At 53.4% G+C, this 20,036-nt stretch overlaps 1 protein-coding gene across 1 annotated transcript; it reads left to right on the forward strand.

Annotated features, from left to right (window-relative positions):
• The first annotated feature begins 4,096 nt into the window (after positions 1–4,096).
• On the forward strand, positions 4,097–8,882 carry PROK1 (prokineticin 1). The gene is given in 4 exon segments (XM_006732840.2): positions 4,097–4,361; positions 6,922–7,047; positions 8,560–8,611; positions 8,614–8,882. Coding segments are annotated over 4 exon segments (315 nt in total). The 5' UTR covers positions 4,097–4,289; the 3' UTR covers positions 8,679–8,882.
• Positions 8,883–20,036: the final 11,154 nt, after the last annotated feature.

A 20,036-nucleotide genomic window follows, 5' to 3' on the forward strand; every position in this document is an offset into this window, starting at 1 on the left:
AGTGGGCCCAGTAACTCCCATGACTTTAATATAGTGATGAGCTGAAATCTTTTGACCTGTTTGCAACAACAGTGATAGGATATGAAAACATCTGCAACTTCTTTTGGTGACAATGACCTAGGTTTTACTGATAACTGTGTTTGTGGCTTATGGCTAGAATCGAAGAAAATGTTCAAATTTGGTTAGACCTTAGTGAGGATGAAGACACAATTCTTTTCTCTAGCCAAGTGCATGGGTCCTCCGAATTCTGCTCATGAACTTCTTGGGAGTCTGTGACCCCAGGTTTAGAACTCCTGGCCCCAGTGCTTTGGTATCCATTGTTTGTTGATTTCTTTCTTCATATCGTTCTTTTTTTTTTTTTTTAAAGATTTTATTTATTTATTTAGAGAGAGAGCATGAGCAGGGGGAGGTGCAGAGGAAAGAGAGAAGGAGAGAGAGAACCTCAAGCAGACTCCGAGCTGAATGTGGAGCTCCACGAGGGGCTCGATCCCATGACCCCGAGATCATGACCTGAGCCAAAAATCAAGAGTCAAATGCCTAACCAACTGAGCCACCCAGGCGCCCCTCTTCCTATCATTCTTAAATGAGCCAGAGTCAATTCACATTAATCATTGGCAAGGAACCAATGGTAGTGATCACATTCTGTCACACTCAGGCAGGGGCTGAGAGGCCCCTGGACATGCACTGCTTTGTAGCTTACAGAACAAGGACCTCATGGTGGAGCTGGAAGGGAACGCCAACACCCTCAGAGTCAAATTTATTCCGTGGATGAGCATTAACCATCTTAGGAGAGGATGCCAGGTCAGCGCTGACCTGGGCCCAGAGAGTGGCCCTTGCTCGCCACACATGCATGCAAATGAAAACACACACACACACACACACAGCTGTACAGTCTGGAAAATGGTGATACTGGCATCAGCTAGAGCGAGAAGTAGGGCCAGGTCCCAGTCACAAGGCGTGTGACATGGAGCCCTCTCGTGCAATCACTCAGCAGCAGGCTGTCCCCGTCCACCTGCCTCACCCTCTCTGGCCCCACACATCTCACCAGCTTTCTTGTCCTTGGGGGACACGCAAGGTCATTGTTAGTACTTGTCACTGTGTTTTTCTCCTCACCACTCACTTCTCCTTTGTCTCCTGGGCTTCCTGCCTGTCTAGTTCAGGGCCTCCCCCCTCCTGCTCTCTCTTCTGTGCTACATCTGTCAGCCCAAAGTGACCCTGATTTGGCTAAAACGTGCCAGGAATACTATTGAAATCCACATGTACACAGGAACAGGAGAGCTTCAAGTGCCCGAGAGAAATCAGACCTGGGAACCATGAGCTCCTGGGCCTGGCATTTGGAAGGCATTCGGCGAATGTTTGCTTCATCAAGTTATCAGGTAAAGAACCCTGAAAGCTCCCCAAAAACCTCTTGTGGGATTTCCACCAAAGTCACCAGCTATCCCTTACCTTCCTCTAATCAAGCTGGCTTTTCCTCAAGTGCCAGCGTTCAAGGTGAATACAAGGCTTTCAATCATGTTATTGGCTTTGTTTGCAACGGTATTTCTCGCTACCGTTCTTCACCAGGTGCATGGGATAATTAGTTTTGTGTTGAAGGGAGGGGTGAGAATGGGAGGCAGGGGGAGGACTGGGGGTGATCAGCCATCATCTACTCTTGTCTCATGGAAGGCGGCCTGTGTGAGGTGGCATCTGTGGGGACACCCAGAGCCCACAGGACTGCTTCGGGAGCTCCTCCAGCACCCAGTGTGACCCTGCTTTCTTCCTCCGGGTAAGCGTCTGACAGACCGGGTGGTCCCTCAGTTCTCTGGCTGTGCACCTGACTCAGTGCTCAGCATACAGGTGGGCCGAACAGGTTCATTATTTTGATGCCCACCTCACAGGAGATATATTAAGGCAGATAGGCCCATCTTTTTTTTTGTGATACAAATTGCTAATAGTTAGCAAACCGCTGCTCTATGCGGGGCATGGTGATAAGCATGTCACGCGCATTAGCTCAGGTAATTCTCTATATGCAGCCAGAGAGAGCCTTTCAAAGTATAAATGACATCCCCCCCCGCCCACTTCCCCTGCCCCAAACCGTCCAAGATCTCTGGCACATTTGCAGTCAGGCCCCTACCGTGTCCTGCAAGGCTGGCAGGGCATGGCCCCAGCTCCTGCTCCAACTGTAACCCCTCCCATCCCCTGCCTGCCACCCTCCTTGCTGCTCCTGGAACTGGCCAAGAAGGCCCTGCCACAGGGCCTTTGCTCTGGTTCGCCTCCCCAGGTGCTGCCCAGATCATTCCTTCATTTTATTAGGCCTTCTCTAGTGTCTCTTCGGAAAGACACTCACCCCATCCAAAATATCACCTGTTGTTAAGCTCTGTTGTCTTCTGTTTCTGATAGAACTCAGCACACCTAGGGCGCCTGGGTGGCTCAGTCGTTAGGCGTCTGCCTTTGGCTCAGGTCATGGTCCCAGGGTCCTGGGATCGAGCCCCGCTTCGGGCTCCCTGCTCGGCGGGAAGCCTGCTTCTCCCTCTCTCTCTCCCCCTGCTTGTGTTCCTTCTCTCGCTGTGTCTCTCTCTGTCAAATAAACAAAATCTTAAAAAAAAGAAAAGAAGAAAAAAAAAAGAACTCAATACACCCAGCCATTTTATTATAAATCTGTTTGGTTGTCTATTACCTATCTCCTCACTAGAAGAGAAGCTACCTGAGAGCAGGAACCTTTTTTTGTTCACTGCTTTATTTCCACCACCAAGAACAGTGCCTTCAATGGAATAGTCATAAATAAATACATAGTCAATGAAAAAATAAATGGATGAATACTCACAAAACCCTGTAATGTAAGTGGTACTATCACCGCCATGTTATAGATGAGAAGACTGAGGTTTAGAGAGACTGACAGTATTCTTGGGGTCATAAAACGAATGAGCCATCTGGGATCAGAAGTCAAGATGTCTTGCCTCTGGGGTCTAGCTCTTAGCTACTGTGCTAGTTCATCTCTCTTTGCACTCGTAAATGCCTGCCAGCGTTTCTATGTAGGAACCCTATTTCCCTGAGACACTCCAAGAAAAAAGCATTTGATGGATGATTTGGTTTGGGAGATACTACAAATTGCATTTCCTGCTCGGTAGCCTATGAAAGGCTCTGAAAAGTCCTGCAGTAAAAAATCCTGGCTGAACTTGTATAATCAGTGTTTCTCTAAGTGTTGACTATAGACATCTTTTATTTATTCATTGGTGTGTGTAACATCTATTAACATATGGCAAAGCATGCCTTGGAAATAATAGCTTTTTATCCTTGTGGAGGAAAGCAGATTGCCTGATACAGGATTCTGGGAGCTCTCTCTGGGTTGGCTGGCATGGGAAGTCTGGGACCGGGGGCTTCTTCACCCAGCAGGAGGGACCATGCCCCAAATCAACCTCCTACCAGACTGGCACCTGAGCCCACCGTGTTTGTTCGCCCACTCTCATGCTCACTCCAAATCCAAAAAGACAGTGGGGAGGCTCCTGGTGCCCTTTAGCTGCAGTCGCACCCAAGCAGAGACCTGTGCTCATCTTCTGCCCTCTGGTTCCTGTATCAAGTGACACTGAGTCCTGTACCAAGTGACTCCTGAGCCTCTTAGAGAGCTACTCTTCATGTGTGCCTCTCAGAGACATCAACCCCACCGGCATGGCCTTGTTTTCTCACTGTCTTACGTCTCCTATTGGACTTTTAACCTTTTAGAGAACCAGGGACACTGCCTTACCCATCCGTGTCCTCTGGACCACCAACTCGGTGCTGAACAAATGGTAAATGCCCAGATAATTCTTGTTGGCTTGACAGTGAGGGGACTGATGATCCTGTATGTTGCATAGTTTGGAGCAGGAAAGGATTAATGGTGATGTTGTAAATCCCTTAATTCATTGCCAGAGCCACCCCCCACCCCCCGCCCCAAGCAGAATAGAAGGATATCCCAGAGGCGCAGAAGACCATGGAGTGAAATGTATGTAACTGACTGCCTCTCTGCGCTCCTCGGAGAGTTCGAGCCCCTGTCAACGCCCCCGATGTGCTCATTTTTTATTGGTTTTGATGGTGATTTGATGTCATTAGGGATTCAGGTCTCATGTTCATCCCTGAGATCATCTGAATAGCACTGGTGACGGGGAAGGGAAAAGCAGAGCAAGGCATCCACAGGCAGCTTGGATCGGACTGCATAAATCTGGGAGGAGGGAGGGGGCCAGACAGCCTGGCCTTCCCAGCCGGCACAGGAGGCTGAGCGGGAACAAGCAAGAGGCTGTGGAACGGGCAGCGTCGTGCCTTCACCCCAAGTGACCATGAGAGGTGCCATGCGAGTCTCAATCATGTTTCTTCTGGTGACCGTGTCAGACTGTGCCGTGATCACAGGGGTAAGGCGTCCAACTCCCTCTCTGCCCTGGGTTTTGGGAGGGTGTCAGGGTCTGCTTGGATGGGAGCCAGCAACCACGCAGGGGGGCAAACCAAAAAAACTGAGGAGTCAGCAGTCAGCCAGCATTTCAGAGAGGCATTCCACATGCTTTTTGGATTAGTTGGACCTTACCCCCCTCCTAGACGGGATCTACTTTGGAGAGGCTGTGTGTAAATCCAATCTAAAATTTTCAATTGCATTAGGAGAACATCGAACATTTTGAAGTTTAGACCTTGGGGAACATGAAGATTCCTAATTGTGTAATAAGGAATTCTTTCATAAAGTTGATTAGCACCCCATAATTTATCTTTTGTGTAAATTTTGGTTTTTATACAATCTGGTCCACATGTCAAGTGTAATTTACACAGCATGTTGACTTAATTAAAGGCAGTGACCTTATTAGCTTTAATTGGGGATGTTTAACCTCTGCTTTTTCTACTCTTAAGAAAGATTGTCTTGAAATTCTTTCCTTCCTTTATTATTTGTATATTTTAACTGTGCCTGGTTCTGATCAGAGCATTTGGCTGGGTGTACCCAAAAGCAGGCATTGGATAACAAATGGAAATCTAGCCTCCCAGTGGAGGCTCCCCACACAGGGGCACTTGCCTGCCTTCACACTGGGGCTTTCCCCGGGACCACCCTCAAATGTGTTACAGTGGTGGGACCATTCTTACTAAAATGGAGAGTAATACCTGAGAGCTTTCAGATCAAAGCCACTAGGAAAAAAAAAAAAGAGAGAGCGAGAGAGGGAAATTTATTTATTTTTCCCCAGCGTCCTTCAACTTTTCACATAGAGAATGGAAATGTAGAAAAATGCCAAATGTCTCTTGGAATCACATTAGTTTTCATGATCACAGAAAGGAAAACTTCTTTCTTCTCCTTTTTAAAGGAAAAAGACTTGAGTTTCACAGACGAACACATATTAAAGGCAAGTCAATGCTTTTGAGACCCAGAGCATGAATAACATTGTTAGGGCAAAATTATACCTAATGAATCAGCCTCTGAATCCTCCTATTGTGTAGCCTGATGATCGGGGAGGCTAAGAACAAAGGAGAGAAGCCACCAAAAGGGATGGGAGCTGCGGGTTGACCTTGACGCCCAGGTGACCTCATGGGGCCAGCTCCAACATCTGGCCAAGTGGTGGTGGGAAAATCTCTTTCTAGTAAACCCTTCAAGAGGACCCTTTGAATAGCACAGTGAGAGAGAAATCTAGGGTAGGAGGACATGCATGACAGACAGGACAAGGAGAGGGTGGGACCCCGTTCTCAGGGGGTGAGGATCTCTTTCCACTCTCCATGCCTTGCTGAGGCCCCAAGGCTGACTCCCAGGAAGAGGCTGGGTGGACACCACCACACGCCCCTGCTCCCTGGACTGTGACCATCCCGGATTCAGGCTTGGATGGTCCCTCCTGCCAGAGTGGGACAATGATGCTCCAGCTCTGTAGAAGAAGTCAGGGAAGGTCTACTTGGCCCTAACCCCGGGCTTGCAGGGCCTCGTGGGTGTGTGAGATGTGCCCTCACTGGGCTGGAGACCTGCACAGCCAGGTGACTGTCACTTGCACCTCCTCTGGGTGGCAAGCAGACCCCGCACCCCCACTTTCTCTCCCGGGGCTGAGCAAGTTGGCTGCTTCCAGTTTCTGCCAGGTCCCACCCAGGTAGCCAGAGGGTGCTCCACAGCTGTGAATCTCAGCTCAGAAAAGCCACCAAACTTCTCTGGGAGTGCCAAGATCGGGTGCTTCTCCACTGTGGCCCTGCTTGAGGCTGGAGCAGTTCAGAGGTCTATTTCCTCCCGTTCAGGCTTTTGTTTAAAGCAGGCTTGGGTGGGCTTGTTTACAAATGGCAACTTCCAGAAACCAGCCAAGGCCGCTTAGCTCCTGTTCTGGAGCCCAACCCAGAGGGGTCCATCCCTATCTGGGGATCAAGGAGGCCAGCAGAGAAACCCCGGGGGAGCCCCTTGTTCTCTGGGGTGCTGGCACCTGGGGTGAGGCTGAGCTTCTGGTGAGGGCCAAGGGGAGGGCCGAGGTGGGGGCCGGCATGGGGAAGGTAGGCACCATCCCCGGGTGTGGGGTCAAGGTTGGGACCTTGCTTCCGGGTCACCACGTCATCCTGGGTGAGCCGAGGGCAGGGTCCAGATGGGAGGAGCTTGGACTAACCAAGGACTGAGCCCCTAGGGGCTTGGGCCATCAATGCCCCTCCCACCTCTAGGAACTCAGATCAGTCCCATTTCACCAGCATCCTTGGAGCATGTCCTGGGGCTGGAAGAGCTGTGTCTCCTGACCTCTGCATTGGTCTGAAGAGGAGCGTTGCCTCCCTACTGGGTGGCCTCCGAGGAGCTTGGAGGGGTCCCCAGACTCAGTGCTGATGCCCCGCTGAGCCCTGAGCATCCCGGCGCAAGTGAGGCAGGAGCACGGATGTGCGGCATGGGGTGCGAGGCTGCCGTGAGGGTTTTGGATGTACCTCTCCCTTCTGCTTTCTCTTGGGGGCACTAACGGGCATGAATGGCCGCTTTGTTTCCCCTCGCAGGCCTGTGAGCGGGATGTCCAGTGTGGGGCGGGCACGTGCTGTGCCATCAGCCTGTGGCTATGTGGGCTTCGGATGTGCACCCCGCTGGGGCGGGAAGGAGAGGAGTGTCACCCCGGCAGCCATAAGGTACCGCACAGACCTGCTCAAGGCCCAGGGCCAGATGGCTGACATCTCAGGGGGGTTGGGCACCGCCTCCTTGCTCCTTGGAGGCAGCCTGGGGTGGAGTGGGGGGGTACTAATCACACAGCCTGTTAGACCTGGGGGCGGGAACCCCAGCTGCTCACTTGCTGAGTGGCCTTGGGCAATTAGCATGACTGCTCTGGGCCTCAGTCGCCTCATGTATATGAGGGAGGAGACCGATCGCTCCCGAAGTCTCTTTCAGATCTGATGAGCTCAGATTCTCAAGGAGGCCTGAATGCTCTCTACCCATAGGAACTTTCCCTCAAGAACATGAAATAAGACTCACAAAATGGCCTCCCATCCAAGGGATGGGTCTGGTTAGGGTGAGGCAAGCCACGGGCCCAGGGCATATGCTTCAAGGAGGGACTTGTACTCTTTTGGGCCCTACGCACCCTGCTGCTGTCCACTGACAGGCAGCTCCCAGCCCAGGGGGCATAGAAGGGCCGGGTACAGGAGCAACAAGAGGTGTGCATGGGGACCCCGCGTGCCAGCCCCCTCCCCCGGGCTCCCTGCGGTTCAGGAGTCTGTCATGCTCCTCAGGGAAGCACAACTGCACCCAGGAGCCCCGTTTCTTCCGGGCTCAGAGCATCCTCCTGTGGTCACCCTCCTGATCCGGGCCTCTTGGGGGATGGGGAGGTGGGATGGCGAGGCAGTCCTTGCCGCCTCGGGGTGTGTGAGGTGGTTCAGCTGCGGATCTATATTCCCAAAGGAGACACCAGTGGCAGTAAGAGCTAATGCTGAGTGCTTACCATGGGCCACTTGTCAGACTAAGTCCTTTCGCAGTTGTACAGTTTAAACCTCTTTACAGCCATGTGTGGTAGGTGCTGTTATTAACCCATTTTGCAGATAATAAAGTTGAGACACAGAGACTAAAGAACTTGCCAGTTGTCACGCAGCTGGGAAGTGGCAGACTTAGGATTTGAACCCGGGCAGTCTGACCCTACCTGTGATCATAACCGTTCCTGTTCACCCTCCGCTGAGGAAACCTCAATAGTTCGGTCTCTGGGTGAGTCACAGGGCAGAGACGGTGCCTGTCCTGTCCACCGCTGCATCCCTAGCACCCCCTAGCGTTGAGCACATCACAGGTGAGCTATAAGTGATGTTCGGTCCACCAACGTGTGTGCGTGCATGTACGCGTGTGCCGGCGAGAGGACCTGGCTAGGCAGCGCGGGGGCTTGTGGTGTTTTAAGGCTGGAGCGGAAGGACAGTGTTGTGGCTGATTACATTGTCCCAAGAGCCAGATTGCCTGGGTTCAAATCCTGGCTCCTCCACAAATTAGCTGCGTGAGCTTGGCGTGTCGCTCAGCCACTGTGCCTCAGTTTCCCCCTCTGTCATAACTGTTATTGTCGGGCTGGTCGGAGGGGTGAGCCACCGGCCAGGGCTGGACTGGCCAGAGGCTCCTGCCAGGAGGCCCACCTCCCTTATGGTGAAGGAGTCCTCCTTCTTCTCTTTTCCCAGGTCCCCTTCTTCAGAAAACGCCAGCATCACACCTGCCCCTGCCTGCCCAACCTGTGTGCTCCAGGTGCCTGGATGGCAGGTACCGCTGCTCCACGGACCTGAAGAACATCAGCTTCTAGGAGCCTGTCTGTTGTCGGGATACACATCGCGCCTCTGCATGAGCCCAGCCTGGGCTCGCCTCTTAGGCCCTATGTGCCCTGTGGCCCAGCTCCCCCACCGCCCCGTCCCCGAACTGTCCTCCTCGGTCCCTCCTCCCTAGCACAGCCGTGTGCGTGCATGCTGACGCACAGCACACTGGGTCCCAGCTTCGGGCTGTGGTCCGAGACGGGGCCTGACTGGTTCTCTTCCCTGTTCCGGCTGCCTGAGGGGTTGTACGTAACAGGAAGGGGATTCTTTTCCCTTAGCCTCTGCCTCACTCACCCGTCTGGTCTTCAGAGGTGGCTTGTCCTCTTCCCTGGGCCCGTCTCTCCCCCTTCCTGCATGCGCTCTTCTGCCTGAATCCCACATTCCCCAGCACAGGCCCTGGATGTATTGCTCCGCGTGACAGGTCCTGGACTGAGCCTCAGGCCCTTTCCATGAGGCCTGTGAGGAGCGACCTTTCCGGGGTGGCGGGAGGCCGGGGTGCAGTAGACGGTGATCTCATGGTAGGTGCGGGGAGCCCGCCCACTAGGCCAGAACTGCATTGCCTCCGAGGCCCCTCCCCGCGCACTTGACCAGTTCACTAGTGAAGCCCCCAGTTCCCACGGCCTCCCTATAGAATGCAAGTGGGGGCAGTTTAATCTAATCAGCCATTGACATTTTAGGAGGCGATTAGGGAGTAACCTCAAACAGCTCCTTTCCGAGGATCAGCCCCTGGGAGCATGTCTGTGACCTTGAGGACGGGGGCTTCTGCCCAGCTTGGGGAGGTGGGGAGGTGGGAGGGGAGACAGCAGGCAAGCACATTGATTTTGGACCTGGGGGAGGCAACTACCGCCCAGAGACCAGGCTGCACAGGCCTCACACCAAGAGAAGGCAACTTCTCTAGACAGCAAGGCTTCCCGGAGCTCAAAGCTGTCTGTCTGGGAGTTGTGTCACTGATCTCCACTGGCCTCTAAAACACCCAGCCCCACCAAGCTCCTCCCACCTGGACCCTGCCCTCGGCTCACCCAGGACTGCGTGGTGCCCCAGAAGCTGCGCTCCCTGACCTGCCCCCTGCAGAATAAAAGCATGAACAAAGGGCGAGTGGCCGTGGTGTTCCTGCTGGCGTGGGGACACGGGGTAGGGAGGGCAGGACGGGGCCTTTTCCAGGTGGGGAAGGATGCCATTGGTGTTCCTCCTTTCGTTTTGGGCAATTTTTTTGCGAAAGTGGATTCAGGGTTTCTTTGAATGAAGGGTGACAGGCACTGGGCTCTGGGCCCGGAGGGTGCTGTTCAGGCTCGGGCGCATTGGTGGGTTGGAGACAGGAAGGGAGCCCTGAGCTGGCAGCTGAGTGGGGACTCCATTGGTGAGATCTGGATGGGTTGCAACTCCCATTTCTGCAATTTAGTCTCTTTTGCTTAGTATCCAGGACCTGATGCCCCCAGACCACCATGTGTGGGATGAGGAAGTCTGTATCAGGATGGCCCTGAGCCTGTGTCCGAACCCAGGGGCTGGGAGCATCGCCTAAGTGCCAGGCTACTGTCCCCACAGCCCCTCCTCACCCCAATTCCTAGCCTAGAAAAATGCAAAATGTAAGATGAAAGGACACTGTATAAGCCTCTAAGCACATTGTGATTAATGAGGCCCTGGGGGCTCCTGCCCTCCCCCATCTGCCCTGGATCTGCCAGCGCCTTGCTCAGGGATGCTCAGAACAGGCTTTACTGCAGGACCCCCTCAGGCCAGACCTGAGCCCCACTCAGGGCGCCTTCTCTTTGTTTTCGGCTCCTTTGATAGACATCACTGCCTGCTTTGCTGACTCTTGGCCCTTCTTGCGGCCCATGCATAAATCTCTCCCCCCTGCACTCAGGCTCAGGGGCTGGACATAGAACTACTGTCCATGTCTAGGGTTCCAATCTGCCCATCCTTGTCCTTTGGGTCTCTAGGTACTGCTGATTCCTACCACGTCATGATGGTGTGCGGGACCCTCCCCAATCAAGCCGTGTCCTCGGCAGGCAGAGCCATCCTGGGTGAGACAATGGCCACATGCTTCAGCACAGCAGAGACGGGGTGATGGCAGGGGGGTGCCCATGACGTGGCGCGCACTGACTTGCCACCTGCAGCAGCCCCCCATCTCTGTCCCCATCTGGGAGCTGGCCAGTCTGCAGACCCTATTTAGTTTAACTGGAACAATTCTCATTTTTTATACCAGAATGCCAAGGAATGTATAATTGACCTCTGCCCCAGTTTCTCGCTGCTTTTTTTCTGAAGCCCTAAGAGGAGAGATGGGGAGACTGGCGGGGGGTGGTGGTGGGGTAAGAAAAGTGTATTTGTGAGAATTCTTTATATTCAAGAATATACTCTTCAGAAATACAATTATAAGAAGAACCTACTTATAAGAATAATATATCCAAGATAAGAACGTATTCCTGAAGAATTAATTTAAATCAGGGTTAGGTGAAAAGGACACCCCTTCAGGATGCGGGCCCCTTCAGTGACTGCCTTACCTCCTCTTAGTCCAAGCCCCTTCCTCCCCGACAGGTGGAGTCTCGTGCCATCTAGTGACCAACCTGGGGATGGCAAGGAAGAGTCAAAGATGCACCATTCTCAAAGCGGACGGGGACCATTCCCCAGATGTCCCCAAGATTCAACCAGAGGCTTAGAGGGACAGTGCTTCCACCTGTGGAAAGAAATCTGTCACCCTAAGGAGCACAGGAGAAATATTTAATTGCCCCTTTGGGTCCCGTCCCTCCTAGATGCTTCTTTCCTAGAAGCTACTGTCATCTTCCGGTGAGACACGCTCCAGCTTCCCCCGGAGTGGGACCGTGGAGGTGGGCGGGGCCAGACGAGGATGATGGGATGCCCCTTCCCCCTACCTGTACCCCTGAATCTCCATCTTCTTTGCCAGTCATCTGCGTCAGTGCTCCCATCACCCCCAGGATCCAAGTCGGAAGCTCAAGAGCAGTCTAGATTTCTTCTCTCTTCTACTGTCCCTTCTCACGGCAGCCATGGCCAAGTCTAAGCAGTCATCCTGCCCAGCATGGCCTGTGGCAACTGCTTCCGACCTATTCTCTCCGCCTCCAGTTTTCACCTTAAAATCCACCCTGGCCTGTTTACCAGCATCTTTCTAGGCGGCACATTTACCTGGTTTGTGCTCCCCGATGGCCCTTCTCAGCTCCAAAGGAGAAAGCCCAGCCCTTGGTAGGGAGCGACAAGCCCCCACCCACCCTTTCTCTGCCTCTCCCATGCTCCCCACCAGGCTTCTCAGCTTCGGGACGGCCTATGGTCTGTGGAAGCGGCTACATGTGTCTTTGCCTGAGCTGTTCCTCTGCGGGGAATGCTCTGCTTCTCTTCTGTTGTCTGGGGACTTCAACACCTCCTTCAAGAGCCACTCAAATGCACCCCCCTGCCCCATCCTCATCCATCAACACAGAAACACCTGGGATGCATCTCAGGCCCCGAGTTGGCACCTGCTCTTAGAGAGCACTCCCCACCCCTCGAGAGAAGGAAGGGCAGTGTCTGCATCCTGCCTATGTCCCCGGGTTGAATAGTGGGGGCCAGGGCTGGAGCAGCTGCATAGCCAGAGGATGGAGGCTCACCTGGGGGCAGACCCAGCCCCAGCCTATCCTCTCGGTGGCCTCACTTCCCAGGACCTGGACTCGCCTCCTGTGCCCAGTAGACAGCAGACTGCATCCCCAGGGGCATGAGGTCGAGGGACTGAGAACAGCCAGGCCTGTGGTGGAGGGGGGGGATGGAGAGGGGGGCAGGAGGGGCTTCTGGGCCCAGCTCCTTGCCAAGTGCCTGCACCGCCCTTTCTTGGCCACAGATCCCTTCATTTACTGAGGCCAGAGGCTGCCCTCTGCCAGGGGTGGCTTCAGGGCGTGGGGGCCAGGGTTCTTCTCATCACAGACCAAGCCCAGTATCAGGTGTACCGAATCCAAGTACCAGGTGTCCTGAGTACTTGACAGAGGATGTTGGTGGGCTGCCTGCCATCCGGCAGCCCTTCTCCAGACCCCAAGCTACACAGGCGGTGCCCTCCTGCTGTCTGCACTGTGGTCTGTCACTGCGGGCAGAAGGGAGCTGGGAGGAGGAGGCAGGGGTGTTCTGGGCTGGCTGGCCTGGCCCAGACTCCTCCCCACAATGTTTGGAGTGGAGACATGGGACATGGCAGGGTGCTTGCTTTCAGGATCTGGGTACACGCCATGGATGGGGAGGAGGGGCGGACACCTTGGCAGATCTGAAGGGAGGGCCCACAGAGGACTGAGAAGTTTCTGGTCATCTGAAGTGGAACCCCCAGTTAATTCATGTATTAATTAATTAGTTTATTACTAGTTTATGAGCTAAGGGGTCCCTTTATTGCATGGTTAACAGAGGACCATGAGCTGCTGGAGGGCGGAGACCATGGTTTTCTCCTGTGTCTGGTGCCTGGCTTAGAGCTGGGCTCAACAGACATCTGCTGAATGAACAAATGAATGAATGAATGAAACAGCAGCGGCATTTCCTAGGAGGAGACAGGCTGGTGAGAGTCTCAGGGGCCTCTGGTATGTAGGGTTTATAGCTGCCACCTGTCACAGACCTTCTCCCCCCAGAGTCCCCACACCCCAGTGCTCACCTCCCGCCCCCTTGCAGTTTCTGGCTCAGCAGAGGGAGGCCCTCTGAGGTCCTGGAGATTGGGCGAGCCATACACAAAGCCCACGATAGCCCTGAGAGACCAGGACGGGCCCCGGGGTGCAGACTAGGAGTGGGAAAGTACAGGATCTGTGAGTGAGAACATCTTAAGTTGTACAAATTCCATTTACTTTTGTCGGATGGACTTTGCCATTGGGGACCCAAAGACAAAAAAGGACCGTCCCCTCTAAGAGAATGCTAGCGGAAGGTAGGGCAGAGGGAGGGACCCAGCTGCTGGCACCAGTGAGGGGAGATGTCACCAGTCGGGGGCTGGAACTGAGCTGAGCAAGGGGAGGGCCTAAGGGAAGCCGGGTGTCCTAGCATGGGGGGTGGGGGTAGGTGCGTTCATGGGTGCTCCTCATGGAGGACCAAGGGCCAGACATTGAGCTGCTGAGCAGAGCCGAGCATCTGCCTGGAGCTCTCTCAAGGGCCTAAAATGCTAGAGGACTCAGTGGAAGTCTGCCGCTAAGCCCCGCTCCCCCTGAATACCGAAGGATGAACTCGAGATAGTGTATTGGGTAGGATTCCAACTGGCCGGCACCAAGCAAGCACACGAGTGCGTGTTGCTCAGTGTCTCTCCCCGGCACTTCTTCCATCTCACAGACTCTGGCCACCAGACTCCGGGGCAATGAGCAGAGGGAAGACCCACGGCGGAAGCAGGAAGCCTCCCTCAGCCAGAGAGAAAGGTCAGCTCAGGGGAGGCTCTGGGGCTGGGCACTCGCCTCAGAGCCGAGTCTGCACAGCAAACACACTGTTTTACTTCGACTGTGTATTTACCCAGCGTGGTTTTGGTTGGGGGCGGGTTAAGCTGGGGCCAAGGCCTCAAGCCCCCACAAGGACAACACTTGGCATGCTTACTCCTTCAGAGCTTTGACAGTGATAAACCCTGGGATTGAGGAATTGCTCTTGAAAATTTGCCCTGTGTCCGATCTGAGACCAGCCCAAGAGTCAACCTGGAGAATTCTCCTGGAGTGTACCAAAACCTCGGATCCCACCAGATGAGGAGGGAAGCACAAGGTGGTCTGGGGCCCGCTCTGCATAGGGTTTTTCCAGTGGGGAATCGGAAAGAAAAGTGAAGGACCATCTTTACACAAACAGCTTGCCTCCATCAACTGGGGAATGAATGAAAGATGCCGTGCCCATACAGTGGAATGTCATTGAGTCGTAAACTGGAACCTAGTACTGCTATTACCACAACAAGGGCGGACCTTGAGAACGCTGTGCTAAATGACAGGAGTCAGGGGCCCCTGGGCGGTGCAGTCGGGCTCAGGCTGTGATCTCAGGGTCTTGAGATCGAGCCCCGTGTCCTGCTCTGTGCTCAGTGCATGGGACTCTCTCTGCCACCCTCCCCCCCAACTCTTGCGCTCTCTCTAAAATAAATTAATAAATCTTAAAAAAAAAAAAGAAAAGAAAGAAGCCAGACACAAAAGACCACATTTCGTATGATTCTCTTTATGCGAAATGCCCGCGATGGGTAAATCTCCAGAGACAGGCAGCAGATTGGTCATTGCCTGGAGCCGAGTGTAAGAAAATAGAGAGTGACTGTTGGTGGGTACAGGGTTTCTTTTTGGGGTGGCAAGAATGTTCTAAAATTAGGTTGTAGCGATGGCTGCATGACTGTGAATATCTAAGGAACATGGAATTCTAGATGTTACGTGGACGAATTCCCATGGGATATGAATTATGTCTCAATGAAGCTGTTTAAAAAAAATCAATATTAAAATCCATAAAGTAAAAAAAAAAAAAAAAAGCTTTCCAACTTGTTGGCAGAGGTCCGGCCAATGTGCCCAGGCTGAAGGGAATGAGGCCAGGCCCTGCCTCAGCACTGCCCGAAGCTGCACAAAATGGCCCGTGTTTCATGAAACCAGGCTTCGGCTTCTGAGGTTTGGAGCCTGCAGGCACCTGGGAGGTCCTCAGGGTCTCGGGCACAGCAGGACTGGAATATTCCAGGCTGGCAAACGATTTGGTATCTCTTAATGTTCATTTGACATGTATCTTGTGGGCCGGGGAGAAAGATGCACCCAATGAAGCATTTGTAATGAGTGGTTTTCTATACCCGACAGCTCTTTGAATGGTATACTCAACTGTTTACGATTTGGATAATAAAAGAAATCCCTCATTAGCAGGACAAAAGCGCTATATGGTGCAATGTGTAGCTTGGGCTTTCGGGTTCCTGGTGCCTGCATCTTAAAATGAGTGGCAGCTCGCTGCACCTGGAGCCGGGAGCTGGTGGAGCTCGGGGAGTGACACTGGCCTAGAGTTGCCCTTCAGTCCTCCACGAGCCTGCTGCAAAGATGTTACGTGGAGGCAGGATGTCTCCTGCAAAGAAGGTTTTTTCTTTTACCACTGCTGGGCACTGCCTACCTTGGCAGGAGTGGAGAAGTTCCTATGTAGCAGCTGAGTTAACTGGCACCGAATCTTCTCTTTCTTGCAGGGATGTTTGTGCCTCTTTAAGAACCGTACCCTGGGGCGTCTGGGTGGCTCAGTTGGTTAAGCGTCTGCCTTCAGCTCAGGTCATGATCTCAGGGTCCTGGGATTGAGCCCCGAATGAGGCTCTCTGCTCAGCGGGGAGCCTGCTTCTCACTCGCTCTCTCTCTCTCCCTCTGTGCTCTCTCTCTTTCAAATAAATAAATAAAATCTTAAAAAAAAAAAAAGGATCTATACCCTGGACAGCTGACCCTGGGTGGGAATAAGGTTGCAGTATGACCCATTCCCTGTTCCAGTCCTGGTCGGGGCCACACCTAGCCTCAGAAGCCCAAAGCCACAGAGTCACCAGGAGAACAACTTGTAGGTGGTGTCCACCTTAAAAACGAAACAGCAAAGTTTCTCCTGCAGCAAATGAGTGTATTTGGGAACAGCAGAGGAATTGCAATTCAGGACAAGCCAACTTTGGTGAAGCATAGGCAAGTCTGGAGAACACAGCGGGAGAGCCTCCTTTTTCAGAGGAAAGGAGGGAAGTTGGGAGGGATCATTTTAAATGAAATTGGCTGGAGGAAAATGAGATTCAAAGCGGTGGCAGCTACTCATTGCCCGCAGGCAGGGCCTCTTGCTGTTGCCAGGCGGAGGAAATCTTCCTTCTTCCTGCTGGGTGAGGCAATCTTTGATGATGTTCCTGACACCTCTTCCATCCTGGCTTCCCAACTCCATTTTTTTTTTTAAGATTTTATTTATTTATTTGACAGAGAGAGACAGAGCAAGAGAGGGAACACAAGCAGGGGGAGTGGGAGAGGGAGAAGCAGGCTTCCCGCCGAGCAGCGAGCCCGATGCGGGGCTCGATCCCAGGACCCTGGGACCATGACCTGAGCCCAAGGCAGATGCTTAACAACTGAGCCACCCAGGCGCCCCTGACTCCATTTTGAATGCTCTTTCTTTTATTCATTTTCATGGTTTCCCCCTCAGCTCTCCTGAGGCCCCTTTCGACTACCTTTCAAAGTTCCCTGGTGGAGCCTGCAGCCAGCTACCGGCCTGAGAGCGCAGCAGTGCCCAAGCCTCAAGAAGACCACGTGGCCCAGGCCACAGGAGGGACACAGCTTATGGCCCTCTGTCCAGAAGATTCTTTCTTATCTTTGCCTCTGCCTGTTTTCCAATAGGCCCTGTGGCCCATGGATCATAGGGACATTTGTTTCATTTAAATATGAGTGTACCTTGGAAGAAAAACCTGGGTGTTGTTCTCAGAAGGGATCAGAGCCCCCCCGAGCCCCTCCCCTGTCCTACCGAGGACAGGGGAACCTTTACTTGGGGGCCGAAGATTCATGAAGAGGAGGAAGTGGGTCTACACGGACAGAAACACTGATGAGTAAGAAGCTGTGGGCACAGTTCTGACAGAGACAAGGCAGAGAGGAGCCTGTGAAATTCTATCACAAAACTAAGCCCCGAAGACTAAGTAAACAAATATGTTGAATGGCAGCTTGACGTTCCCTCGTCATTTTGCACTTTGCTCTGTTGGCATTCCTCAGGGAATTTGCGGCAAACTTACCCTGTTTCTGCTTCCCGACAGGTGGCGCAGCCCGGTGGTGGATGGCGCAGACAGTGTGGGTCTGAACCCTGGTCAGGCCACTTCCTAGCTGGGTACTTTGGGCAAGTTGCTAAACTTCTCTGCCTCAGTGTCCCCATCTGTAAAATGGAAAGAACAATAATAGTACCTGCCTCCTAGGGTTGCAATGCAAGCCCATGCAGAGTGCTTAGAACAGGCTGTGCATGAAGAAGCATACTGGGCATGCTTTATGCTTTTTTGTTTATTTATGAAAACATCTTGGTCAGCCCGCACTGGGATCTCTCTGCCCAGAGCCTGCACCTCCTGGAACCGGCTCACCAAGACTGTGTGACTTGGAGTCATCTCCTGGACGTGCTTTAGGTTCCCAGGATTGGAATGTGGTAGGAAGAAATTACATTTGTCCAGATCAGGTTCCGTTAATATTATGAAATTTAGAAGCACAGGTTTATGTAGGCAAAGCTCAATAACAACCGTGTTTGGGAACATAGATACACAAATCTTATCTAAGTGCCTCTTAATACCTTGCTTAAACATATGAGTCACTGTTTTAAAGTAATGTTTGCTCAATATGGGCCGTGATCTTAATACTGCGCTATGCAATTTTTTTTTTTTCTAGAAAAAGCATAAGGAGAGTGGGCTCTGAATTCTATCCTGCCTCTTCTCAAATTGGGTTCAAATTAAACCAGCCAAAGCATGTATGTCCCCTGAGACAGGTGTCACTGTGGCTGGTGACCACCCCCCTCCCCCCCAGGAGCGGGCGATCCTAGGAAATGTCATTTGCCCCATAAACCTGCAGTCCCCAAGCTTCAATGTACATAGAAGCAGCAAAGGAAGATGCCAAAATGCTGAGTCCTGGAGACTCGATTTGAGGGGCCTCTAACAAGCTCTTCTCCAGTGAGGGGCTGCAAGTCCTCCCCGCACCTCCACCTCCAGGGAGCCACTGTCCTACCTGATCACCCTAACCTTTGGAGGAAATCAAATAGGCCTATAATGAAAATTCCAATTGTCTTTCCAAGGGGGGACAGAGAGGTTAGCTTCCATTAAGAAAAGTTCCATCCAGCTAGAGCTGATCTTCATGTTAAAACAAGGACTAGCAAGACAGGAGGTGGGGAGGGTAGTGGGTGTGTGTGTGGCTACGCCTGGGTCTGCATCCATCCACAATTAGGTTTCCAAGGGGGCATAATTGTCCCTGAGGAAACTTCCATCATCAGAGTGGCGAAGCAGGAAGAGGAATACGTAGAGGGGTGACAGCGGAACAGAGAGAGGAGGCTCCTCTAAGGGGCTGTAATTTCCAAGTGCTTGAAGGCCAGCAGCTGGGCCCACACCTGGATGCTGCAAAGCCTGCAGGTGAGGAGGCATGCTGGATGGCCCGGGGCCCCAGCCAGGAGGCAAACACATGTCCTGCGTGTGTCCCGCAGGTGCTCTCCAGTCCCCAGCTGGGGGCCAGCTGCAAAAGGGAGCGAGGGGGATCTGACCGACCAAACGGGATGCTCGGTGTTTGGAGGGAGTGTTAGGGAGTCAGGCAACAGAAAAATGGGTCCCAGACCTCTGCTGGGGTCCCCCACCCTGGGGCCTGCTGGGGGCAGCTATCTCGGTAAGTAGCAGTCACACCTGCTCCCAGGTGACAGAAAGGGACCATACACCTCCTCTGCCAGGTGCGCCTACCTGGTCGCCTTAGTCTCCAAGGAGGGACACAGAGAGGAGGCCCCGGTGCATGCCCAGTGAGGTGGGGTCGGAGGGAAGACCTGGGAATGTTCTCAGGGGTACTAAGCACTGGGGACGATGGGATCCCAGCCTGGTGGCCAGGCCGCCTCTGGAGAAAGATGGGAGAGAATGTTCTTGCTCCCTGCTGCAGTTCTGTGTGGACAGGAGGATCTCCCAGGGCCCTAACTGGCAAGGGACAGCTGTGAAATGACTAAGAGGTGTGCTATCAGTGGTCTGCTCTTGAGATATCCATTTCCTTCCTCCCCTTAAGCTCCATGGGTGCCTGGGATCATGGGGAAGCCCGCCGATGGCCACCACGCCCCCGGACAGCCTGCACCCTCCCAGAAGCCCTGGGCTGGTGGAGCCCTGTGGAGACCGCCTCATCGCTAAGCTTGTGTGCCAGGAGGGGCTTTGCTGGCTGGCCCCAGGGATGCCCTGAGCCACTGCGGAGCTGGAGACTATCAAAAATGGGGCCCCCAGCATCTCCTGCCCTCCTTCCCGGACACTGCCCTCCCCACTCCTACCTGCCTTCTCCCCTCCATGAGGTGCTCTGTCTCTCCCTGCCCTTCCATCTGGTTGTCCAATCCCACCTGGTGGCACTGGGACCAAAGCTTCAGATTCTCCGCTCAGCTCCCTGAGGGGTCAGGCAACTCCCAGCGTCCGTTAGCACATCTGATGCATGAGGACAGTCATTCCTGCTGCCTCCCAGGGTTGTCATGAGGAGTACCTTCCCTGGTGGTGGCCATCATCTGTTAGGTACCCCCAGAATCCCGTGCCCCATCCCAGAGCCTCTGGATGCGAATTGCTGGAGAGCGGGCCTGGGAAGCTGGAGTTTTTGCAGCTCGAGAAACCCTGGAAAGGGAGTAAGCAAGGAGACCTCTGCGACCTACAACTTGGTTTGAATCCTGACTCTGCCCACCACTTGCTAGCTGGATGACCTCAGGAAAGCAGCTCCTCTAAGCTCCATTCCCTCCTGGGCGAAGCAGCATTCCCACTA

This window comes from Leptonychotes weddellii, chromosome 4, assembly GCF_054177405.1.
Source record: "Leptonychotes weddellii isolate Sample4059 chromosome 4, ASM5417740v2, whole genome shotgun sequence".
NCBI classification, from domain to species: domain Eukaryota; kingdom Metazoa; phylum Chordata; class Mammalia; order Carnivora; family Phocidae; genus Leptonychotes; species Leptonychotes weddellii.